At 37.7% G+C, this 26,869-nt stretch overlaps 2 protein-coding genes, 1 long non-coding RNA gene and 1 pseudogene across 4 annotated transcripts in view; 2 read left to right on the top strand and 2 right to left on the bottom strand.

Moving 5' to 3' along the window:
• LOC126619363 (transcription elongation factor SPT4 homolog 2-like) overlaps window positions 1–26,313 on the bottom strand; it is a 37,109-nt gene extending 10,796 nt beyond the window's left edge. The window contains exons 1-5 of the mRNA XM_050287721.1: window positions 26,145–26,313; window positions 25,959–26,050; window positions 25,795–25,850; window positions 25,375–25,436; window positions 24,529–24,600 (exon numbers count right to left, since the gene is read on the bottom strand). Of these exons, the coding sequence (XP_050143678.1) occupies window positions 24,550–24,600; window positions 25,375–25,436; window positions 25,795–25,850; window positions 25,959–26,050; window positions 26,145–26,237 (354 nt within the window). The 5' untranslated portion in view covers window positions 26,238–26,313 and the 3' untranslated portion in view covers window positions 24,529–24,549. The remainder of the gene's footprint in view (window positions 1–24,528; window positions 24,601–25,374; window positions 25,437–25,794; window positions 25,851–25,958; window positions 26,051–26,144) is intronic.
• Window positions 1–26,869, bottom strand: part of LOC126619364 (transcription elongation factor SPT4 homolog 2-like) — a 42,476-nt pseudogene that overhangs the window by 10,796 nt on the left and 4,811 nt on the right.
• Window positions 1,769–7,454, top strand: LOC126619369 (uncharacterized). Of its 2 annotated transcripts, none has more exons than XR_007622034.1 (3): window positions 1,769–2,246; window positions 6,952–7,060; window positions 7,184–7,454. It is a non-coding gene; the product is annotated as an uncharacterized LOC126619369 (long non-coding RNA). The 2 variants fall into 2 exon arrangements; XR_007622033.1 differs by having other exon boundaries at window positions 1,775–2,036; window positions 2,138–2,246; window positions 6,952–7,454.
• Window positions 12,422–13,535, top strand: LOC126619360 (endochitinase EP3-like). The gene is made up of 2 exons (XM_050287717.1): window positions 12,422–12,790; window positions 12,948–13,535. Exons 1-2 carry the CDS (start codon window positions 12,487–12,489, stop codon window positions 13,346–13,348), a joined length of 705 nt encoding a protein of 234 aa, XP_050143674.1. The 5' UTR covers window positions 12,422–12,486; the 3' UTR covers window positions 13,349–13,535.

The following is a 26,869-nucleotide window of genomic DNA, read 5'->3' on the forward strand; positions in this document are numbered from 1 at the left end:
AAAACCATCTTATGGAAAAAAAAAAAGAAAAAAAAAAGAGCTATAGAATATTATGTAAGACTAATGTTGAGTTGTCAATTATTGTTATGAATCAAATAATGAAAATTGATTATTATTGCCCATTGATTGAAGTTCGAAATTTTCCGTTAAGTAGGGTTGGTTTTGGCCTTCTCGGCACTTTCCGGCGAGTATGACTTGCTGTCAAGAGTTTGGGTAAGATTTAATTTAAGGGAGTTTTAACAAAAAGTCCGCGGTATTGTTCACTTTAACGAAAAACCACATTTTTACACTAAAAAGTCAAACTGGTACTATTCATTTTAAGGAAAACTAATGAAAAGGGCTTGAAAACTTTGAGTTTTAATGATAAGGACAAAATAAAGGGTAAAATGAATAGTACCAGGATTGACTTTTTAGTGTAAAAATGTGGTTTTTCGTTAAAGTGAACAGTACCAGGTGCTTTTCGTTAAAGTTCCCTTCATTTTACCCTTTATTTTGTCTTTATCATTAAAACTCAAAGTTTTCAAGTCTTTTTCATTAGTTTTCCTTTAATTTAAATTGTGACAAATGATGAACTCGTATGTTGTGTTAAGAAAAGTCACCCTCGTACGTACCCATTAACGTCTTCTTTTGTTGGTGAAACAATTCTCCCTGTGAGTGTTTGTAACTCTTGTCGGTGTAAAATGCCTTTAAACACCTTAAGGAGTTATCAAGCTCTTTTAAGTGAATTATTCGTTATATCAAGCATGCTACTGTTCGTTAACACCAGCTGAAAGTTGAATAATATTGTTAGTGACGTGTAAGTTTGCATCACAAGTAAACTGAGATTCTGATCAAAAGATTGTTCCATAGATGGGGTTATGATCCATGTTAAGTTCTTTTATATGCCTTGTTTTACAAAGTACTTCAAATATTTTCTTTATGTATGACAAACGATAACCACAAACTGATTAGCTCTTAGTTCAACTCAGTTTGCAATTCTCACATGGATTTGTTTATAGAAATGTATGAAACACTATACGAAAATGAAAGAACAGAAAGGAAATGACGTTAAATACTTAGAAAAATCCAACTACGAAGTAATAACTTGAAAGAAATGCAAAATACAAGAGATCGGGCAAGTTTAAACCCATTCGGGCAAACTTGCTTGCTAGTTGGGCAACTTCGTGCAGGTCGTTGAAGTGATTTGAAAAGAATTTTTCTTACAGGGAATCAATCTTACATGCAATGCAGCAGAGCGTTAAACATAAATACAAGTACAAAGATGCTAGATTACAAAAGGAATTTGAAAGAAAGTAGGCTGCACGGCTTCAAAGTCTTTTTGAGTTGTGAGTAGAGTGCCCTTTTCTTCTTCTTTTATGTTGCTTTATATAGAATAGACATTTCTTCCAGTTTAAACCTTTTACTATCAAGATAATTCTGTCTGCTGGAAACAAATAAGTCCTTCGATCTCGGGATGGTTTGTCAGTCAATATATATTTCAATTCTCTTCTGGAAAATGATTTTTAAAACTAATTAAGTAGAGAAATTATTGCTGATGTGCTTGACGTTTCTTTGGGGATGAAGTTGAACTCTCACTGCCTGTAATTGTTTTGTCTTATATCTATTGAAAGTGAGAAATATTTACATAATGACTTTGACTACCGTATTTGTAGGTTAGGATGTAGAAAAATGATTGCAATTTGTTGGCAGATTCAACCAGTTATGCTATTTTTGATTGGACCTGTACTCTTTACTAATGTGTGAATATATAGCACTCTAAATTACTCGTTCTTCACATCCATCACCTACTTGATATCTATATGGCGAGAGTCATGAGAGTTGTTTCACCAATCAGCTTTCTTCTATGCATTGCGTCTATTACAGTTAGCTTATGCAATGGAAGCCTGAATGTACCTTGCAAAGAAAATGAGAGACAAGCACTTCTTCTGTTCAAGAAAGATCTGTTAAAATGGTATCAGGCTTTATACTTTAGGTTGATTAATACACAAAGATTGAAGCTTTAAAACCAGAAAATCTAAGAAGGAAGAGCACAGAGAGTAAGAGAATGTTTCTGTATATTTTTCTATATATCTGAAAAAGCAGAGAATACAATCTTATATTCCTCTAATCAGTCAAATGCTAAGATCCTATTTTTCAGGTAGCAAGGACTCATCTCCAGCCATACATACCATCGGAGGCCACGATCCTTCCACTTGGAGAAGGATCGGGTAACACAGTACATCCCAAGACAGATAAGAATAACAGCTGTAAGGTTTCTAAAACAAGAATTAAAACTAGCCGTTACAAGTTTAAAAAGCTAATGGCTATTTCTAAAAATAGCAGTTCTTCATCTTTTCGAATTCTTCATTCTCTTCACTTTCAACCTGCAGGATTGTCATCTGCAAGTTGATTTAAGCTTAGTATGCAACTTAATTCTCAACAGCCTCTCCTAAGCTGCTTACTGGCTTAACTCCAAGCCTCAATCTCAAATGATTAAACCTGTCTTTTGGCAAAGCCTTTGTAAAAATGTCTGCAAGTTGTTCTTCACTTCTGCAGAATTTCAAATCAATCACACCTTCTTGCAGGGTTTCTCTTATGAAGTGATACCTTCTGTTGATATGTCTAGTCCTCTGATGAAAAACAGGGTTCTTTGCCATAGATATAGCCGACATATTATCACAGAACAAAGGTGTTGCCTCAGTTTGCATCTCTCCAAAATCATCAAGAACAAACCTTAACCAAATGGACTGTGCTGTTGCCTCAGATGCTGAGACATACTCAGCTTCAGCAGTTGATAGAGCAACTGTGTTTTGTTTTACAGATGCCCAAGAAAACACTCCACTGCCAAAACTAAATGCATAACCAGAGGTGCTTCTGCTATCATCTTCACTTCTTGCCCAATCTGCATCACAAAATCCAATGAGAATTGCAGATTTGTCCTTCACATACTCAATGCCATAGTTAAGGGTTCCTTGCACGTATCTTAGTACTCTTCGTGCAATTCCCAAATGCTTCTTGGTGGGACTATTCATGAACCTTGATAACAAACTTGCAGCATACATCAGGTCAGGTCTAGTTGCTGTCAAATACAATAGACTTCCCACTATTTTCCTGTAAAGTCCTTCATCAGCTAATTCACTCCCATCCACTTTCTTTAGCTTTTCACCAGTAGGCAAAGGAATAGACACTGGTTTGCAATCTTCGAGCCCAAATTTCACAAGTAAGGACTTAGCATACTTACTTTGGTGTATGAACACACCTTGATCAGTTTGCAATATTCCCATGCCTAAGAAGTGATGTAGAAGGCCGAGATCAGACATTTCATATCTTTCCATCATTTCCTTTTTGAATTCACTGAGCATCTTGTCACTACTTCCAGTATATATAATGTCATCAACATAGATTGACACAATTATCAATCCTCCTTCATCATCAGATCTTGTATATAGTGTGGCTTCACTTTTGCTCCTTTTGAACTTGCACAGTGAGAGATATGCATCAATCTCACTGTACCAGGCTCTAGGTGCCTGTTTAAGTCCATATAAGGCCTTCCTTAACTTATAGACCTTGTGACCTGCATTTGCCAACTCAAAGCCCTCAGGCTGCTCAACATACACTTCTTCCTCAAGTACACCATTTAAAAATGCTGACTTAACATCCAACTGAAATAACTTCCAACCTTTTTGTGCTGCAAGAGCAATGAGAGTTCGAATTGTGTCTAACCTTGCCACTGGTGCAAAGGTTTCATTGTAGTCAATCCCAGGTTTCTGTGCATACCCTTTTGCTACAAGCCTAGCCTTGTGTTTTTGAACCGTTCCATCCAAGTTAAGCTTAGTTTTAAACACCCATTTCACACCTATAACTGGTTTATCAACTGGTCTCTCAACAAGTTCCCAAGTATTGTTCTTTTCAATCATCTCCAACTCTGCATTCATAGCTTCTTGCCAGGCTTTATCACCTACTGCTTCTTGGTAGTTCTCTGGTTCTATAATACACATGTGACATCTTGCATATATATCTTCCAGAGTTCTGATCTTTACTGGAGTGGAGCTAGGTGTTGAGCCTTGGCTGTGACTTCCACTCATCTCCTCAACTGATTCATTAACAGTGGTGTTTGAATGAGTATCTCCAGCATTATTAAACTGATTTACATCAGTTTGTTCTTCACTAACTTCATTTTCTGCTCCATTCCCTTCAAGATTGAAAGGTATTGAGATAGACTCCCCTTGGTTACTTTCCCACTTCCATGATTTGTCTTCACTGAAAATCACACTCCTTGAGAGTACAATTTTCTTAGATTGCAGATCATACACTCTATATCCCTTTTCACAGCTTCCATATCCCATGAAGATCCCCTTTCTGGTTTTGTCATCAAATTTCTGCCTCAAGGGTGATGGGACATGAGTATAACAGATACAACCAAATACTTTCAGATGCTTAATTCCAGGCTTCCTACCTGTGAAAGCTTCGAAAGGTGTTTTATCTATCACAGATGTTGTGAAGCATCTATTTTGGAGATATACAGCTGTACTCACAGCTTCTGCCCAGAAAATCACAGGGACTCCTTTCTCAGTCATCATAGATCTTGCCATCTCACAAATTGTTCTGTTCCTTCTCTCAGCAACTCCATTTTGCTGAGGAGAATAGGCAATGGTTAGTTGTCTCTCCATTCCCATGCTTGTACAGTAATCCAGGAACTCATGTGAGGTGTATTCACCACCTCTATCACTCCTTAATTTCTTCAAACTAAAGCCACTTTGCAGTTCAACAAAAGCTTTGAATTTTTTGAACACATTGAAGGTATCAGATTTATTTCTGAGAAAGTAAACCCAACACATTCTTGAGAAATCATCAATGAATGTGATGAAATACCTATTCCCTCCAATGGACTCATTTTGCATTGGTCCACACAAATCTGTGTGTACCAACTCAAGTGGATAGCTTGCTCTCCACACTTTTCCTTTGTCAAATGACTCTCTGTGATGTTTCCCTGAAACACAACCTTCACACAAATCTTCCATTTCTGTCAAAGCAGGTAATCCAAGTACCATTTCCTTCTGTTGCATCTTCTTCATGCTAGCAAAGTTCAAGTGTCCAAACCTTCTGTGCCAGGTCCAAGAGTCTTCAATTACTGATGCTTTTCTTGCTGCAGGTGTCATAGATTCTAGTGACAGAGGGAAACATCGATTTCCTGTCATGATCACCTTTGCTACAACATTGTTGAGGCTCCTATCATCAAAGATAACTGCCATATTACCTCCAAATAGAACATAGTATCCATGCTCCATCATCTGGCCTACACTTAGTAAATTCTCATCCAAACCTGGAACCAGCAATACTTCATTTATGTATCTTTTCCCATGCTGTGTTTCAACCACCAGAGTGCCTTTTCCAGTTGCTTGTACAAGGTCTCCAGTGCCCATTTTGACTTTACAAGATACAGATCTGTCAATGTTGATTAACACAGACTCTTGAGATGTCATGTGATTACTGCAGGCACTGTCCACAAACCATACACTTCTATCTTGCATAATTGAAGAGTGACAAGCATAGAACATGGTTCCTATGGTTACCTCTTCTTCTTTTGCACAGTTAGCTACTTGCTTGTGACTATCACAGTCTTTTGCAATATGTCCAAATCGGTTGCATTTTCCACACTTGGCTTTTCCTTTGTATCTGCACACACCGAAATGGTATTTCTGACAAACTTGACACTGTGGTTTCACACAACTTTGACTACTACTTCCTTGCTTGTTCTGAGAGTTGAATCTATTGTTCCAATTTCCTCCAGAATTGTTGTTCCAGTTTGAGCCATTGTTGTTGCTCAAGTTTCCACTTTGAGACCAATTTGATCCCTTTTTGTATTGTCCCTGCCACTTTTGATTTGGTCTACTCTGTGACCCCTTGTAGGTACCCGAAGCTTGGTTATTTCCAACTCTTAGGCTACTAAAGGCTCTCTCAGTTCCTATCAATTTATCCCTTTCATCATGCAGATCTTCCCTTTTATCATAGACTTTGACAGATGCAATGACTTCTTCAACTCTAATAGCATCTAGGTCTCGAGTTTCCTCGATAATGGACACAATGGATTTATACCGCCTACTTAGACTCATTAACAATTTCTGCACAATTCTTTGTTCAGTCACATCTTCACCAAGGGATTTCAGATTGTTCACAATTCCAAAAAACCTACCCAAATAGTCATCTAGGTTTTCACTATCTATCATTCTCATATACTCAAAATCAGCCTTAACTGCTTGAAGTTTTACAGCTCTTACCTTTTTATCTCCTCTGAACTCTCTTCTCAGAATGTCCCATGCCCCTTTTGCAGTCTTCTCATTTCTGATGCGAGGGAAAAGCTCATCGGTTATGGCTCTTTGTATGAGACTCAGCGCCTTGGCATTCTTTATTCTGTCTTCTCTAGAGATGGTAGGTGCTTCCACTGGAACTTGCTCAGCCTCACTACCTTCATCTCCAGAATCTTCTTCCTCCTCGAGAATCGGCTGTGGTTGTACTCCAATCTCTACTACATCCCATAGGTCATGCGCTATGAGGATAGTCTCCATTTTGACTGCCCAAAAATCATAGTTTGCACCATCAAACTGTGGAGTTCGTAAATCTCCACCTGAAGAACCTGATCCCACCATTTTCTTGGTGAATACCAGTGAACCAACAATAAAGGAACCACCTTTATCCCCTTTTGGGAATTTTTCAGGAAGAACCTCTCTCACAGTTTCACGCCCCTCTCTGGAATCAGACCTAGTGCTCTGATACCATGTTAAAATGGTATCAGGCTTTATACTTTAGGTTGATTAATACACAAAGATTGAAGCTTTAAAACCAGAAAATCTAAGAAGGAAGAGCACAGAGAGTAAGAGAATGTTTCTGTATATTTTTCTATATATCTGAAAAAGCAGAGAATACAATCTTATATTCCTTTAATCAGTCAAATGCTAAGATCCTATTTTTCAGGTAGCAAGGACTCATCTCCAGCCATACATACCATCGGAGGCCACGATCCTTCCACTTGGAGAAGGATCGGGTAACACAGTACATCCCAAGACAGATAAGAATAACAGCTGTAAGGTTTCTAAAACAAGAATTAAAACTAGCCGTTACAAGTTTAAAAAGCTAATGGCTATTTCTAAAAATAGCAGTTCTTCATCTTTTCGAATTCTTCATTCTCTTCACTTTCAACCTGCAGGATTGTCATCTGCAAGTTGATTTAAGCTTAGTATGCAGCTTAATTCTCAACAAGATCTTATTGATTCTTCAAATATGCTTTCCTCTTGGGTTGGTGAAGGCGATTGTTGTTGCAACTGGACTGGTGTTGCCTGTGATAATTTAACCGGTCATGTCCATGAGCTCCACCTTGCTGGTTATCAGGATCCAGTGATCATTTTCGACGCATACCATTTATTTTGATGTTACAGACGTTTGATTTAATCAAACATCAACCAATGACTTTACACTTTGATTTAACCAAACACCAACCAATGACCCTACACTTATGACACAATTTTGGCATGGAACGGTCAGGAAAGACTCAGCAATGCAGTCGCGATTTAAAAAAGCAAAGATGCCTGACTATAAATTTTCTTCTAGCAGCTATGAACTAATAATTATTAACACAATGATTAGAGACGTGGCGTTATAAACACAATACTTACATACTAGTTTTTGCAGAATTGATGCCCAATTGACGACGATTCTATAATTAAGAACGTTTATAACGTATTATTCGGAAATGATCTCATCAACCTATCTTATTATCTTATTTAGGTTGCATTCCCAAATTATTTTCACATGTTAGTAATAAAGAATAATAAACAACAATTTTGTTCATTATACTAAAACAAGGTCTGCATTTGACTCACCATATCGAGATGATAATTGAAATTGAAAATCGATCAATGTGGTTCCGAAAAATAAGTGTCGCAAAATTAATATGATCATTCTATCATAATTTGTCAAAAATTCTGGGTATCCTGATATGGCACGTAACCGAGTCCCTCAAGTTTAATTAAAAACTTAAAAAAAAAAAATATATATATATATATATATCTGTTCCCATCCGACCCGACAACTGCGTATCCTAGCCTTGTCAAATCCATTGACAAAGTCCTCCTCTCCTCAGCCCCTCAAACTCAACTCAAGTCCTCCTACGCACACGGCGTATCCTAACTTCTGTCGACATCTTTTAACTTTCTTGGTCCTCCTTCCTAAAAACATCTCCAACACCACCGACGATCGATAACCTCAAAAGTCTCCCATTTGGTCATCTCCTAATCAGCTGATTTTGTTTTCAATTCGCAGGATTATTATTATTATTTCCAAGTATTAGTTGTTTTTTTTTTCGAGTCATTGACCATAAGAAAAATTCAACATGTTTGAATTTTGATTCCAAGGAAATTCAGATCAAAGCGACCGAAAAAACGACGCAGCTGCTTCCCCTTCCACTATCTGTAGAAATCTGAGATTTCTGATACTTAAAGACGACGGCTTTTAGCTTAAGCTTCTGCCACAAGTGCTTTTCTCGAAAGCCCAAATGCCTTCTTATTGGCTGCGGTTACATGTGCGACTGGGTGGGTGGAGTTGGGGCTGTAACGGTTGCTCGGATGGGAGCGGGAGGAAGAAGATGAACTGTTCATATTTTTTTTTTTTTTTTTTTGAAGTTATTAATTATACAAAACTAAAATTTATTTTTATTATTAAATCTTTTTAACTTATAGGGCAATATTTAATTGGACTTGTGAGACTCAGTTTTGTATCACATTAGTATATAACAGAATTTTTGACAGAATTGTATCAGAAGAACCACGTTGATCTGCGACACTGGCACCGCATTGAGGATTTTCAATTTCAGAGAACGTCTTAATAAGAAATCAATTTCAAGAACCATTTGTGATTAAAACCCTTAAAACAAAAGTGTCGATACAAATAGTGTACACAATATTTTTTTTCTCGAACAAACAATATTATTTACACTAAGGGAGAGATGATAGGCTTAGTCTCATTATGGGCTAGCAATAATGTGGTTCAAATTTGTCTTTGGTGAGAATCGAGCCTAAGACCTCTGATGTATAAGTTAAGAGGAATACCATTAGACTGTAGTACTAAATGTTTTGTGTGCAGTTGAATTGACAAAATCAACCTAACTTACTTAAGTTGCATTCCCAAATCTATTATCACATGTTAATAATAAAGAATAATAAACAATAATTTTGTTCGTTATATTAAAACATAAGCGTGGATGAAAATTAAGTACATAGTTGAATTGACAAAATTCTACCTACATTAAGCAGAAACATCTGCTAACCTATTCATGAACACTGAAAAAAGAGGAGGGTGTCCTCAAAAGGACTTTGATGCTTAATTAAAAAAAAAGTAGAAACTACGAACTTGAGATAGTTCCGAGAAGTAAGTGACTATGTATTGAGAAATGAACCTCTCACATATAAGTTGATGGACAAGGATTGTCTGCCCTCCCATTTCCGGTGCCCTCCTGTTTTGTGTGGTCACGGTTAAGCTACGTTAACATTTTATATTGTTTTTTTTATAGAGATAATAAAATAAAAAATGAATAGTAATATAAAATGTTGATATGGCTTAACCGTGACCACATAAACAGGAGGGCATGGAAGGGCATTGGAAGTGGGAGGGCAAACAATCCTCCAGACCACATATCACATCACATCAGTAACTGCGTTAGCGGAATGAAAAAAATGAAATACAAAAAAGAAACACATAAAATAAAGTGAGACCTAATAAAGCGTAGCTGAAAATAAATCAAACATTAATAAATTCTACTTTCCTAAGTTATAAAATTTGGTACATTCTGTGTGCTGGTCATGATGATTGACCATTTCACTAAGCTGTCTTTCTTCTCCTCGACGGCACGACGTATTTGATACACATGGACCGATTTCATCATGAAGGAAAGGGAAGAATGCATGCATTGATAACTTTAAAAGTTAGGCACTCAATGGAATACACTTGATATGGACAACTTGTTTGCTCCTTAATTAGTGGTGCCGCCAAGCTTAATACAAATGTCCAAATTTATTAGGTCGTGAACCTTAATAGATACACAACAAATCTTAACTTCATATGTTATGTTATAAAATAATTAGCCTCTTACTATACACGTAGCCGTGTGACGATTTACTTTGTTTTATTATTTTTTTAACTTTAGATATTTTGAAAAATAATCTCGTGATCATTAACATTCTTACTACGTGAAATTTTTAAAATTTTTTTTGTTACTTTCTGAAATCTAATAAGAGAAAGATAATTTAAATTGGGTGGTGCTATTTAAATACTCTATTTACTTCCCGCACAAATTTTTAATTTCCGACCGAACTAATAAAAAGGAAGGTGTGGTTAGCATCATCTTTAAATATTACAAAACTACACCTGTTTGAAATTTTCATAAGAGAGAGGATCTGGTTGTGAGGATCTTGGGATCCTCCAATCACATCCATTTATCGTGTATCTTGCGGTCAGTTTTCGTCAGGTATTGTTTATATTCAATTTTAAATAAAAAAATTTACAATGATTTCTGATTACACAATGTACGATAAAGGAATGTGATTTGAGAATCCCCAAGATCCTCACAAAAAGGATCCGGCGAGGATCCTCACTCTTTTCATAATTATATGCCAGTTCAATACCTTTAACTATTAGAATATTATGTGGAACTACTTTTCACCGTTTCGTTAAGTTTAATAGCTAAAGAAGTTTGTCAAAAAAAAAAAAAAAAAAAAAACATAGATTAAGGAGCTGTATTCCGTTATTAACGGTTATAAAAAAAGGGCATTAGGACGCAACAAAAAAAGGCATTTGGACTCTTTACTTTCCTCTTTTTTTATAAATATATGAATACAAGATGTTGACGTGATTTAATAATGATCGTTCAAATAAAAAGAGGCTGGAGTGAAGGAGAATTTGAAAAAGAGAAAATCCAACTCCTCTACAACAAGACGTGGAACGTTAAGAACTTTGTATATGCTTATAAAAAAAAAGTCAACTATTATACATCTTCATTCTAACACATTCAAAGCGTGTGAGTCCTATTCACTCACTGTCTATTATAGGGATAAATATGTAATTTACTGTTCATTCGTACATTTGGTATATACTTGTGTATAAATCCAATTCATTTTTAGTATAATAATATGTTTACCATTTTTAATATACAAATGTATAATCAATATAAAAACAATGACTAAAACCTATAAATTAACTAAAAATGAACATGATAAAAATACAAAGGTACATAAGTTTAGTAAATAACTATAAAAAATTAGAACATTTCAGAAAAAATCAGATCGAAATTCAAAATCTCAAAATGCATTCTAAATTGCATCCAATTTTTTCCGAAAATGATCCAATTTGGAGTTAAAATTTAAACGGCTTAATTGAAAATTCCAATCCAACTTACACCCATACATGCATAAGTGCTTCTAAATTTTATATTTGAACATTATCGAACTTATTGAATCCAACTATCTTCTCCAGCTTTGTCAGATTAAACCCGGGTCATGATCTTGGGAAGTTTGTTGATGGCTCATGTGATACTTCCAAGGGATGTGTGATTGTCTCCAAAAGCACTTTCCTCAATGATACGTTACTTATGGAGCGAATCTCTGCTTTCAACTTCTTGATTTATCCAAAGGCTCTCATAGTACGTATTAATGAGTATTGAAATTGAAGCCAAACTCAGCTTTCGACAAAGGGTTGTCCAGTTTGCCAAGGTGTTAGCCAAGTATATTCTAGAAGGGCTCAGTCTCACGTAATTCCAACTAAAAAAACTTCTTTGGACCATTTCGATGAACATTATATAGGAACATACCAATTCTTGCTATATGTCAACAACTACTAAAATATGTCGAAACTTCTCAAGGGTGGCTACAGGAAACTGTATGGTAATGTTAAAGATTGTCAAGACTTGTCAATTGAGGAATTTCATCAAGCATTTAATTAATGTGCACAATAGGAGGAGGAGGTTGTAATTAGTAGGTTTTTGAAGTTGTTGGGGGATCATGAACAACCAATGATCACATGCTGACTCCACCACTAAATACAGTACTCTTGATATAATTATATTGTATTGTACACGATTATCTACTACAGATACTTCTTTCTATAGTACCAGATAATCGTACCCTTTGTAGGTAGATTAAGGTTAAAAAAGCCTTTTTGTCATCATATAGTCTTTAATTCATTTTAACAAAGTCAAAAACTTAGGATTAAAATACCTAACCAGATAAGATAATAGTGGTTTACGATCATCAGAACAGAAGCCAATTTGGAAATCATGACCATGGCGGTCCATTGAAATTTCAAACCATACGTGTCCTCAAGAGAATCATTTATAGTACAATATGAATTTCTAGAAACCCTAGCTGCAAATTTCATTGCCTATAAATATGTCCAACTATCTCAACTTTCATTTATCATATCATCGCTCGCTTCTTCATTGGTCCTTAGTTCCTTACAGAAAAAATGGCTATCTATCCTAGAAACAATTACCTCCCAAGCCTCATTGCAGTGGCATTTGTAGCAGCAGGAGCCCTGTTGCCCACAAGTGTAACAGCGCAAACTTCTGTGAGTGATATTGTCACTCAGGCATTCTTCGATGGGATCATCAACCAGGCTGCTGCAGATTGTGCTGGCAAGAGCTTCTACACACGGCAATCTTTTCTTGATGCTGTGAACTCGTATTCCGACTTTGGCAGTACCGGTTCGGCGGATGACTCCAAACGTGAAATTGCAGCTTTCTTTGCTCATGTCACCCATGAGACTGGCCGTAAGATATTCCTATTTATTCTTTTTACCTCCAACTATATAATATTTATAAAAGCAAAACAAAAAAGATACAGTTGAATTAATTAAGTAGTTAACGTCCTAATTAACGTGCAATTATACTAAATCTTTGTTTTGTATTCTTCTTTAAATATTATCAGACTTCTGCTACATAGAAGAGATAAATCGTGACACATACTGCGATACAAGTCGAACAGATTATCCATGCAACCCTAACAAACAGTACTACGGACGTGGACCTCTCCAACTAACATGGAACTACAACTATGGAGCTGCTGGAAACAGCATTGGTTTTGACGGCTTAAACTCACCTGAATCCGTGGCCTCCGATCCCGTCCTTGCATTCAAGACTGCATTGTGGTTTTGGATAACCAATGTCCGTCCTGTTATAAGTCAAGGATTTGGAGCCACAATTCGAGCCATTAATGGTGCTGTGGAATGTGATGGTAAGAAGCCTGACCAAGTTCAAGCCCGCGTCAACTATTACACTGATTATTGCTCCCAGTTTGGTGTTGATCCTGGCACTAATCTCTCTTGCTAAATTATAATTATAATTATTAGCTTAATTGTATGCTTCGAACGAATAAATAATGCACCCTAAAAGAATACGAATAAATTCCAAGCCCCGTGGAATAATTAAGGAGAGGGCTACCTCCTGTTGCGTAGTCCACCAAATAAATTACAAAAATAAAGATCATAGTGCTCAGAAGGTTGGCCACTTTCAGATATGATCTAATTGAAATGTAATCCTATAATTAATTCTTTTTATGCCTGAGAATCAACCATTCCATTGCAATTAATTCATATTGTTGATGCACAAAATCAGCGAGGACTTTGGTACAACAGAAAGTGTCAGGTTTGTGACCTTCGCTTGGTTGCTTCGATCACTAGTGAAGATAAGTACGTAAATGAATAGGGACAGGGAAGCAAACACAAGATGTACGTGGTTCACCCAGATCGGCTACGTCCACGGAGTAGAGGAGTTCTCATTAATTGTGAAGGGTTTACACAAATACATAGGTTCAAGCTCTCATTTTGTGAGTTCTAGTGAATAGTTTAGTACAAAATGACATTAGAGATTATTGTGGGAGAATGATCCCTATTTATAGAAGAGAGTTTCTAGTTTTGTTCTAACATTGACACGTGTCGTGTTGTGATTGGCTTCTGATGCTGACACGTGTCGCGCTGTGATTGGCTTCTGATGTTGACACGTGTCGCATTGTGATTGGCCTCCTGGTTGAAGGGAAGCTCTTCTGGGTCTTTGACGGTATAACGTTGACCGGTGCTCAGTAGTTTCAGGATTGGTCAAGTATGGTACAAACAGTGCTCCCTTAAGTTCTCGAGTGAGGGAAGCTCCTCGGTTGGGGACTTGCAAGATCCAAGCCATCGAGTAATCACGAAACTTCTAAGTATCGAAGTGTGGTATCATTTTCACTTACCTTATTTGTCTCATATGTAGATGTGGCATCTTCTCTGGAAGTACTTTTCATCCATCCAGGGGTGATATCTTTAACCGATGAAGATGCACAAGGTAATGTATCAATTTCACTTGAAGCTTACTTGTAGTTTCGGGCTTGGTCAAGTGCGATACAAACCCTATAGTAGGAGTCCCCCAAGTCGCCGAGCTAGGAGATCTGCCGAAAGAGGTGACAGACAAGGTAAGCAATCAAACTTCCAAGCAAGCAACCCAGGATCGGAGGTTCGACTTCGGCTTCCGGTTGATTGTTCTCCTTCTCCTTGTCTCTCATTCAGCTGCCAGGATAAGGAGAAGCAAATGGAGAAGAGATGATATGAGATACTTTTGCTTTTGAAGAAGTAACTTTCCACAAGCTTATTCTTGAACTGTGCTGGAGGGTTTTCTGGTTCCCTCCAGAGTATAAGGTCGACTCCAGAATTTGAGGGTCAAAACAAGTCCATCAAATCTAGAGTACGTTCGACCTTGATGATATGGGATACTTTTGCTGTTGACGGAATAGTGAATGTGGTATGGAAAGGTGTCGTGCTGTAGTGATCTGTTTCAGCTCACCGTTGAACCTCCTGCTTCAATCTTTTGCATGGCATAAGTGGTGTGCAACCTTTGCATTTAAATGGTCCTTCAGAACATTCCTTCATAGTGACTCATCCACGCTTGGCAGCTTCAGTGTAAAGAGCCAATATCTGATCAACTGCCATGAGGTATTTGTCGGTGGAATTCATGACCTTGACAGCAGTTGAGGATGAGTACTCGAGAACAATGCTAAGTAAGCAACCAGGCAAAGGTTTCAGGCAGTCAGTTCCAGATTGGAGGTTTGATTTCAGGTTCCGACTGACTACTCTCTTTCTCCTTGTCCTGCAGGTGTGGACAAGGACAAAGACAAGGACAAGGAGAAAACATGATATGGGATACTCTTGCTTTCGACCCTGATGATATGAGATACTCTTGTTCTTGGCGTGGCTTATTTGCTGAGGTATTATCGGGGGGAAATAAAGCTGAGTATTTCGAGAGGTTATGTTGAGGGTGTCTTCTCGAATGCGAGAAAGGGTTGAGCATTTTTGTCGACGTATATAGGGATTTCCCAATAGCAAGTAGTAATGCTATTCCTTTACCCTTCCTGGTTACAGCAATGTACTGGGAGCTGCCAGCTTCACGTGTTTTAACTTTGTCAGAGCACTTTGAAAAAGTGGTATGTGGTATATGGAAAGCTGATGTTGCGTGTGAAGATTACAGACAAGCTTTATCTAAGGAAATCTGGCTCTCGAAGTTCTGAGAGCTGTGCCTCTTCGGTTTTCGAACAAGCAATCCCGTCGGGGATCTGGCTCTCGAGATTCGGAAAGCGGTGCCGCTTCGATTTTTGAGAAAGTAATTATGTTGAGAGTCTTTTCTCGAATGTGAGTAAAGGTTGGACGTTCTTGCCAGCCTGTCTTGCCACGGAACACGGAGGTCGACACGCATAGGGACTTTCCAGTTGTTAAGCAGTGGTGCTGTTCCTTTACCCTTATGGGTAATAGTAGGGTAGCTGGAACTTCGAAATTCTCGTGCCTAAACTTTGTCAGAGATCTTTGGCAAAGTTATATGTGGTACCCGAGGAGTTGATGGTGCGTGTGGAGAGTGGTGATTGAACATTAAGATTCACGTGCTTTCTACTTCACCAGAAATATTCGATAGATTGCCCGTAATTTCCGCAAAGCTGAGTGTGCATGTGACAGGTGTTGACGAGGCTGAAAAAGCAGGTGCTTCTTCGATTTCTGAGATCGGCCCTCTTGGTCTCTGAGCAGCTCAGCTTTTGAGAAAGCAAACGCCTCTTCGATTTCTGAAGCTCCGTCAAGTGCAGATTTTTATAGAGGTTGGCATTAAGTTCCACAGCACACTTGAATCTCCACCAGTAGAAGCTCCATTCTTGCACTTCTAAGATCTTGATTTGTCTGACCTCTTCCCTCTTCAACACCTTTGAAAATGTCTGGCCCCTCCGACCGTCGTTTTGACTTGAACCTTGGAGAAGAGACAGCCACTCCTTCTCCAGACAACATATGGCGCCCATCCTTCATATCCCCTACTGGTTCTCTTACCGTTGGGGATTCTGTGATGAAGAATGATATGACCACTGCGGTGGTGGCCAGGAACCTTCTCACTCCCAAAGATAACATACTACTTTCCAAACGGTCTGATGAGTTGGCTGTTAAGGATTCTCTGGCTCTTAGTGTTCAGTGTGCAGGTTCTGTGTCTAATATGGCCCAACGCCTATTTGCTAGAACCCGCCAAGTTGAATCATTGGCTGCTGAAGTGATGAGTCTCAAACAGGATATTAGAGGGCTCAAGCATGAGAATAAACAGTTGCACCGGCTCACACATGACTATGCTACAAACATGAAGAGGAAGCTTGACCAGATGAAGGAATCTGATGGTCAGGTTTAACTTAATCATCAGCGGTTTGTGGGTTTGTTCCAAAGACATTTATTGCCGTCGTCTTCTAGGGCTGTACCGCGTAATGAAGCTCCAAATGATCAACCTCTGATGCCTCATCCTTCTGGGGTTCTGTCCAGTACTGAGGCTCCGGATAACCACCCTCCGGTGCTTTCTCTTTCTGGGGCTCTACCGACTGCTGAGACTTCCCCTGAGCAACCTTTGTGAAGGCTCCCTCTTGTTTGTTTATTTTGATTCATGTATATGTACATATTTGTAACTTATCGGAAATATTAATAAACAAGATTTGCTTCATTTCAACGTATTGTGTTAAATACACCAAGGCCTTCTTCACTAAGTTCTTTGAATTTTTCCTTTTGTTGAAGCTTGTATGTTGAAACTTTGTGAGTGAAGCATGTAGGTTGAGGTAGTGCTCCCTTAATTTCCCGAGTGAGGAAAACTTCTCGTTTGGAGACTTGAAAAATCCAAGTCACTGAGTGGTCGTGAGACTTCCGAGTATCAAGGTGCAGTAACATATGGTAGGAGTCCCCCAAGTCTCTGGTCGAGGGAGTTGACGAATGAGGCATTTCCTTTCTAAGTGGTAGCCCAAAACTCCTTCTTCATATATATTTGTTATGAAAGTTGTTAGCCCCAAAGAAGAGGAGGCCTAGGCAAATATTTTTTTTTTTCGAATTTTCAAATTTTCGGATTTTTGAATTTTCGAATTTCCGAAAGAAAAAAAAAAAAAAAAAAAAAAATATATATATATTTTAAAGCTTTGTAGGTGAAGCTTTGGTGTTGAAACTTTGTAGGTGAAGCTTTGAGGTTGAACCTTTGTTGGGCACCATGAATTGATTTTGCTTCACACTATCTTGATGAAGAGTGTGTGAAGCTTTTATATGTTTTGGTGTTGAAATTTTGTATTGTAGGTGAAGCTTTGGTGTTGAAGCTTTATAGGTGAAGCTTTGGTGTTGAAGCTTTATATGTGAAACTTTGGTGTTAAAGCTTTATAGGTGAAGCTTTGGTGTTGAAGGGTTGAAGCTTTATAGGTGAAGCTTTTGGTGTTAAAGCTTTATAGGTGAAGCTTTGGGGTTGAAGCTTTATAGGTGAAGCTTTTGTTGGCATCATAAATTGATCTTGCTTCACACTATCTTGATGAAGATAGTGCGAAGCTTTTGAGTTGATATTTGTCCTCCATTGATGAAGCTTTTGTTGGCACCATAAATTGATTTTGCTTCACACTATCTTGATGAAGATAGTGCGAAGCTTTTGAGGATTGTAGTTGTGTTCCATTGATGAAGCTTTGTTGAATTTCCCAATTTCCAATTTCCTCTTTTTTTTTTTTTTTTTTTTTTGGGAAAACTAGAAATTTGAAAATGTGGGAGAGACAACGTATACAAATTTTGCTTCCACACTGTTGAGCGAGAGATTGTGATGCAAGCCACATCTTGTAGTAGTCGAAGGTTTGGATGAACCATATAAATTGAATTTGCTTCGAACAGTCTTGATCAAGAGCATGTGAAGCTTTCTATGAGTTGTAGTGTTTGCATTGTTACAGAGGAGAAATGTCTGAAGCAGATGCAAGAGGGCTGAAGAGCTTGATCTTCATATACCATGCACTGAAGCCATTGTTGGCTTGCAATAAGACTTTGTTGGTGACTATAACTCTTGTTAGGCATACGTGCTCCCCTAGTTGAGTTGTAAAGCTTGAGGGTTTTTTATTATTTGTGAATGCTAGGAGTTCACATGTACAAGTTGTACCACTCGTCTTCTGGTTAGTGGAATGAATGGTGGGTTGCTTTCATCACTTGGTTGGTGGTACGAATGTGAATTCCTTAATCACCTTTCATCACATTTCATCACCTGGTTGGTGACATGAAAGAGAGTACGCGTTGTACATTTCATCACCTGGTTGGTGGCATGAAAGAGAGTACGCGTTGTACATTGTATCACCTGGTTGGTGGCATGAAGATGAGTTCCTTCTTCACCTGATTGGTGATAAGGGTGGCAAGTTTCCAAATAATATTTGAGTACGGGTTGTACATTTCATCACCTAGTTGGTGGCACGAAGGTGAGTTCCTTCATCACCTAGTTGGTGAGAATAAGGGCAAGGTGTCGAGGCACATTGTGGCAAATGTCGAATGACACAAAGTGTGTTGAACCCTTTCGAAGCACAGTTGGCTTATGTATGGATGTGTTGGAATGTATGATGTTTATGTATGAATGTGTTGGAATGTATGATGTTTATGTATGAATGTATTGGAATGTATGATGTTTATGTATGAATGTGTTGGAATGTATGATGTTTATGTATGAATGTGTTGGAATGTATGATGTAGATCTTTTGTATAGTCTTGTTGACACATACTTAGATTTTGTTTTGTATTGGAAACATTTGCGTTGAAGCTTCAACACTTGAGTGTTTCATTGCTCAGAATGTAAAAGAGTTTAGGGCCGAGTTGGCTAAATCACCTCTTTATTGAATTCATACCAAATGGTCTTTGTTACATAGGATGCCGAACGGCTGTAGCTTAACACTTGTACAATGTGAGTCTATTTGTAATAGTACTTCAAGTGGTCAGCATTCCATGGATGGCCAAGGGTCTTGCCGTCGGAGCTTCTGAGCTTGTAGGAGCCAAGGCGGCTGATGCCGACGACCTCGAACGGTCCATCCCAGTTAGGACTGAGTGTTCCTTCACTCGGGACTCTATCACAGAGTAATCTTTTCTTCAGTACCCAGTCTCCCACTTTGAAGGAGCGAGGTTTGACCCTTGAGTCGTAGTAGTTGGAGATGCGCTGCTTGTAGGCGACATTCCTCAGGTGAGCCTGATTTATGTGTTCCTCGACTAGATCCAGGTTGAGGGTGAGTTGTTTGTCATTTTCACTCAGCATGTAGTTCTGGATTCGGTATGTTGCTTGCTCAAGCTCAACCGGGACAACTGCTTCTGTACCAAAAGCAAGTGAGAATGGAGTTTCTCCTGTGAAAGTCCGATATGAAGTGCGGTATGACCAAAGAACTTGGGGTACGAATTCTGGCCAACAATCTTTAGCTTTGTCCAAGCTAGTTTTCAGAGTGCGCTTGATTATTTTGTTAACGGCCTCGACTTGTCCATTAGACTGGGGATGGGTTGGAGAGGCAAAACATAAGTTGATGTTGAACTTAGAGCAAAACATCCTGAAGTTCTTGTTGTCGAACTGCCGCCCATTGTCCGTGACTATCGCATTGGGAATGCCGAATCTGCAGAGGATGTTCTTCCATACGAAGTCTTCTATTTTTGCCTCAGTAATGGTTGTCAAGGGTTCTCCTTCAGCCCACTTTGTGAAGTAGTCAACTGCAACGATTGCATAGCGGACCTTGCCCTTCCCTGCAGGCATTGGGCCGATCAAATCAAGTCCCCATTGGGCGAAGGGCCAAGGGCTGATCATAGGAGTGAGCGGCTCGGGAGGGGAGTGAGGGATAGTTGCGTAGCGTTGACACTTATCACATGAGCGAGATATTCTGATGGCATCTTGGTGGAGTGTTGGCCAATAGTATCCTTGGCGAAAAGTCTTGTGTGCTAGGGATCGAGACCCAGCATGATCTCCGCATACTCCTTCATGTATTTCCCGAAGGACAATTTCCGCCTCCGCAGGTGTAAGGCATCTTAGGTATGGCAGGGTAAAACCGCGCTTGTAGAGTTGGTCATTAATGATCAGGTAGCGGGCAGACTTGTATCGAATCTGCTTAGCTTGGACTTTGTCATTTGGGAGGGTGCCATGGGCAAGGAATTTATAAATTGGGGTGATCCAACTATCTCCTTGTTGTAAATTACACACCTCCGCGACCATGGTGCTTGGTGCTGCCAACAATTCGACATGAATTTTTCTCCCAATCTTGTCTTCCACTGTTGAGGCGAGGCGAGCCAAAGCGTCTGCATGACTGTTTGCCGCTCGAGGAACTTGGGTGATCTGGTAGTGGAAGTGCTTGAGCAAAAGTCGTGTTTGCGCAAGATATGCTGCCATAGAGCTATCCTTAGCATCAAAGTTGTTCGTGACTTGGTTGACCACTAATTGGGAGTCACTGAAGATATCAATTTTGTGCATCAACACATATCATAAACATCCCCATTTCTTTGATTTATATAAACTGTTATTCAACAATAAGATTTGAGAGTTTACTCCAACAAGCCAATGCACATGACAAATTGTCAAAACTCAACATTCGAGTTTTGACTCCAATTGTTTTTTCTCCAATACAAATAATCACACCAAAATGGTCAAAGCCACCACGCTTTTGAATTTTTCTATTTAAACACCATAATTTACTTTAGTTCGCCCCAAATTTTATTTACACTTAGTTAAAAACTTTGAATTTTAACTTTTTCTGAGAACAACACATTTGTTACCCAAATGCCCTTAAACACCAACACGCCACACCCACAAACCCTAAACTTTAACTTGAAATCTAATTGTTTTAAATTTGATTCAACACTACAAGCAAGCGTTTTCAAGTGTATTTTTTTTTCTTTCTAGAAAGTTATTGCTCCCACCAATGCATCCATGCTAAATGCAATTCTAAAAACAGGAATTAGTGTACCGAAATGTCCGTACCTAAATATCTTCTAGTGAATTAGTGGCAAATAAGAAAATATGCAAAAACATAAGTGTACCGAAAAATTCCATACCTAAATATATGATATTAAAATAGTGTACCGAAATGTCGATACCTAAATATATTATACTAAACTAGTATACCGAAATGTCCGTAATTATACTAGCTTAGTGTACCAAAATGTTTGTACCTAAATATATTGTAATGAATTAGTGGCGCATAAGAAAATATGCAAAAACATAAGTGTACCGAAAAATCTCTACGAGAATATTTTCTTGTACAAGTTACTTACCATAATAAGAATTAAAATTTATAATATTTTCATAAAATTTAATTTGAACACCATAAAATTATAAATAAAAAAGAGAGACATTTAATACATATGCTGACATTAAATAGAGTCTAGGGACTAAAATCAATTTTTAATCTTGTATAAGACATTTTTCTAAACTTCATCTTATTTAAGGATTATAATCTAGTTTTCAATAAAAATATTATCATAAGTTGAAAAGTTGAAATAATATGTTCTATGTTGTCTTTTCACACAATGAAACATTAAGACAAAATTAAGATTATGTGGTGGAGCGAACTTAGATGGGTGGTATTTCCTTTTTTAAAAAAAAGACAACTAGTTGTAAGCCATGATTATTTACCATTTTGGGTCTATAACAATAATGACTAATATAAAAGGACAATATGGATATTCTAAGAATATAAGTTTTGCACGATGGATATTCTTAAAAGCTCCTAACAATAATGACTGATATACAAGGGCATCTTCAAGTGGTTTATAAAGAGCTCCTAAAACATGTTATTATTATTTTTTTTAACTAAAATGTATATAAAAAAAAATGATTGGAGATGCTCCAAGTGTATAAGAGTGTGTTTTTAAGTACTTCAAAAATGATTGAGTGCACTTTTAACGAAGGATTTTTAGAACCAATTCCTGGTTAAAATACAAAAGAATTCTGGAAAAGACCTTGAAGTACTTCATGCAAGAAGTATATAATTGATGCTTCTTCTCAAATGCAGTTGAAGTACTTTTAGAACTTAAAAACACTTTCACTAAAAATATTTTTAGTCATTATAAAAACTCGTCCAAACATGCATCAATAAACCCATCAACTACCTTTTATTCATCTGTTAGTAATCTTTCTGATGTCGAAAAATATTTCCTTTTTTTATTAATACAATTATATATTTACATTAAGAATGAAAGATTCTGTCGTAATAAATTGACCTATAACAACTATAAATACAGTGCATAGCTGGACCACTTGTTTCCTGTGGCTGCGGGTGGCTCGTAGTTTTGTAAGTGCAGTTTGGACCATGATCTGGCCTATCGTAGTTGGGACTCGGTAGCTATGTAGACAGTCTAAGACATGATTAAAATTAAAGAAAAACTAATGAAAATAACGTGAAAACTTTGAGTTTTAACGATAATGAAAAAATAAAGAGTAAAGTGAATAGTACTATGATTGATTTTTTTAATGTAAAAATATGGTTTTTCGTTAAAGTGAATAGTAACGAAAGTTTTTCGTTAAAATTCCCAAACAACTAAATCAATATATGCAAGTAATTAGAGCAAATTCAGGTCTTCAAACAGGATGCCTGCTACGCCGGCTTAAAGTGTAAGTATAGGCGTGAGTTGTAGATCTAAATATAGTCAAGTTGGCCACAGTCCTCCTCCTACACATAATTTCGAATCACCATTTCAATATATTTACACTAATGAGTGAGAAGAATAAAGCAATATTGAACTCGCCATTACAAGATTCAAACCTAAATATAAACTTTTATAAAATGACGCTCTAGACAACATGAGTTGGTCTCTATTTGTTTGTTTGTTTTTGTTTTTTAACAATGAGTTAGCAATAATGTAGTTTAAATTTGCCTTTAGCAAGAATCTAACCTAAGACATCTTACTTATAAATGAAGAGAAATACAACTCTAGATCGGAATACTAAGAGGCAAGTTGGTTAGACCATAATACTAAGTGGCGAGTTGGTCTCTGTTATAACTTATATATGCTTGTGTCTTCTTTGTTTGCCGAAATATTTATGGGGACCAAAGTATCAACCTTTATCTTCTCCATTTCAATCCCGACACCATAACTGGACAACTCATGTCATTGGCCAGGCATACATACAACCCTGCGTTTCAAAGGGTGAAGATCTGTTCCAAGAAAATATGTTGGGAAACTGGATTTTCATTTTGGTTGCAGAGATGAGTGTGAAGATGAGAAGATAAAGGGAAATTATCTACGACATAACCAACCCATAATGACATCTATCTTTAGCTATATTACAACAATATCAACAATATTGTTAGAACACCGAGAACACATACTCAATATCTACGATATCTTAATATTATATCTATACAGACATCAATATGAACATCGTATCAATAATATCTACACTATCTCAATCGTCTATCCACACGTATCAACAATATCTAACATTTCTCACATGTGTACTTCGGCATTTTCATCCTTTCGCCCGTCATTAGTGTCTTTCACATCGTTCTTTCTATTTCAACAACCAAAGCTTGAAAATTTTCCATTATAGCTAATTTCCCAAAAATATTTGTCAATCGTTTACCCATGTTTGTTTTCTCACTGCCTAAAAAACAACTCTGTAACAAGGACACTCAGATGAGTAAGGCAAACATCATATATGAACCGAAGATCACCAACAGCAACAAGCTGGGCAATCAAACAGCCACTGGATCTGTCTGCCACACTATTTCTTCATGGTCCTCTCTCCAGTATAATACTAAGAAATAATATAAAAAAACGACCAAAACACACTATGACATGTTAAAAGGAAGGGCAGCGAGAGCTTAGGTAACCCGTGGCTGGTGGTGGTTGAAGCTAATAACTATTGGTGGCTGGTCAGCCAGTGTGGCGACAGTGGTGCAACAGATGGAGGAGAGGGTAAGAGAAGGGTGATTGGGAATCATGGTGAACAGAAAACGATTTTAAGTCAAAATACAATAACCAGAAACATATTTACCCTACTTACTAAGGACCTTGATCACATACCAAAAAAAGAAGAGAAATGTTGAAAATTTGGGACTAAATTATAATTTCTTATGCTAACAATATGTTGCAAGCTGCTTCAATACTATAACAGAAATTCGTACGAAACTTTCACTTTAAACCACCAACAGTTTTCATACCAAGGTATATGCTTCTACATATTTTTCCACAGCTTCGTTTTGGTCTGACAAAAGAACACGCATGCACCTTCTTTTCTTTTGGTCAAATTCATACACGTTTGGGTGGTACGTATTGCACCTGTTCATCTTCGCATAAATTCTGCATAACGAGAAAAGAAAAATTAATCAAATCAGCTGAGACATAATGTGATTGATCAATGAAAAAGAACAGGCAGAAAGGAACCATAACACATAGGCAAAAAATGATAAGAATCAGCAGTTATTCCGTTGAAGCTCCTATTCCCAAAGTAACGAGATTGGAAGGAACTAGAGAAGGATTTATATCTTCCACTACACTACTTATATGATCTTATGTCCTAGGGTTACCCCAATTCTGCTTTATTGGTAATTCTATCAATGAAACCATCACTATGAATGGGGCCATTGAGTATAAACTGCAGAGAATCCATGATATTAAAAAACAGAGAACAAAAGAGAGCCTTTTTTATATGCTTTAAGACCCACAGACTGCCAAATAAAAGAACAAACGTGAGCTCGAACAACAGCTCAATGTCCAAAACCCAAATCATAGTGTCTCTTCAGGGTATTTTATTTTCCTATGTTTTCAACTTCAACCAGTGATTGAAAGAACATATTACAAAAGCTAGTCGTATTTGACTGATTTGCTAAGTACACTTCAATTCCCTTACTCCTAATGTCTTGTATGGCAGACTTTTACATTCGTTTGAACGATATGGTAGCTAACTAGCTATTGGACAGGATGCCAACCCAAAAGCTATCATAGATCGAATTTTGAATGGCATAGATTTATTGATCGACCATATAATTAACATAGCAATTGTAAAAGTATGATTGTCCACTATGGAATATAATGGAACTTTGTATGATTAACATCGGAAAGATATAGAATTACCCGCAAATCCTCTGAAAGAACCTCTGAAACGGCAAGAGTGTAAACACCAGGTACAAATCTTCCTGTAAAAGATTAAAATCCGTACCGAATTACTGACAAATACATATAAAATGGCAAGTTGTATGCATAATCTAGAGCATTGAAAATGCTCAAAAGCAAACAAAGTGGAGTCGGATTTAGAAGCTTAAGGGTGAATCAGATATCGTGTTAAAAGAAAGCAAATAAGAGACATAACAAGATGACATATGCCCATGAAAAACAAAACAGAACCTAAAGAAACGTAAAACGGGCAACGAAAGGAGAGCAGAAAATATTTGTATGAACCCAACATTTCACACGAACCCAATAGTTTAGAAAGAACTAAATAACTTCGTAACGAGTTTTTATGCATAAATGGGAGCTGAAAGGAAAAAAACATACCAAGTCGAAGCCATTTTGCAGCCCAACTCCTAGTTGGATCCGTAACTGAAATAATCCTGCAATCCAAGCAATGCATTGATCAAATTAAAGAAATAGAGAAAAAATAGAGAAGATTAAACAGAAAAATGCGAGAGAAACGTAGTACGGAGGGAGGGAGGACGAACCCATTGAAATTGGGGGTGGTGCAATCGGCAACACGATCGAAATCTTCCTCCATCTTGAAGAAGGGGCAGTTCTCGCATCCTGATTCTCTGAACTACATTTTGTACTTTGTATTTGTATCTTTAATTGCATTTGTTTCTTAAATTCGTAAATCGAATCCGTGGGAAAGCAAAAAGCGAAACCCTAACCTGATCGTAGGTCTTGACGAGGCGGCAACGGAGGCAAGCCCTAAGCTCGTGGCCGAAGCTCGTCGGTATCTGGGCTGGTTGTACGCTTCCCATCTCGCTCTCTCTTTCTTTCAGATGATTCTACTCTCTATTTATCTGATTCAATTTCCGTACAATTGACTGCTAATAATATCAACTTATATTTGAACATTTTGATTCCCCACCTTCCTTCCTTCAAGATTATTCCAGAAATGTTAAAAGTTAGGGTAAATTACACAATACTACCTTATTTATTGGGCAAGTCACAGTTTCATACCTTTAAAAAATGTCAATGTCATACCTCATCTACAAATTTATTACAATTTCATATATTCCTTCAGTTGTCTGTCAATTCTTCCGTTAAATGCTGATATGGCTTGAGGTGAGACCTACTTTTTATTAAAAAAATTAATTAAATATTAACTTAAAAAAATTTAAAATAAAAAAAACCAAACCCACCTTCTTCCTATCCCACCCGTCCCCCCCCCCCCCACCCTTCCTCCTTCAATCCAAAACCCCACCCACCGTTCCTCAAGAACCCCACCACCGCCTTTCTTCCTCCATCTCCTCCTCCACTAACCTCCCCACACCTCTCCCCTTTTCTCTCTTGGTCTCTCTCCTTCTATTCTAGTCTTCTCTATCCTCTTCGACTCTCCACACCCATAGCAAAGAATGGAAGAGCGAGAGGCCAATGCGGACGCGACCAG

Source organism: Malus sylvestris, chromosome 4 (genome assembly GCF_916048215.2).
Source record: "Malus sylvestris chromosome 4, drMalSylv7.2, whole genome shotgun sequence".
NCBI classification, from domain to species: domain Eukaryota; kingdom Viridiplantae; phylum Streptophyta; class Magnoliopsida; order Rosales; family Rosaceae; genus Malus; species Malus sylvestris.

Bases quoted from the DNA above. Each gene is read 5' to 3' on its own strand.
- LOC126619360 (XM_050287717.1), top strand. From the start codon at position 12,487: ATGGCTATCTATCCTAGAAACAATTACCTCCCAAGCCTCATTGCAGTG. The intron at 12,791-12,947 runs GTAAGATATTCC...AAATATTATCAG, and splicing joins TGTCACCCATGAGACTGGCC to ACTTCTGCTACATAGAAGAG.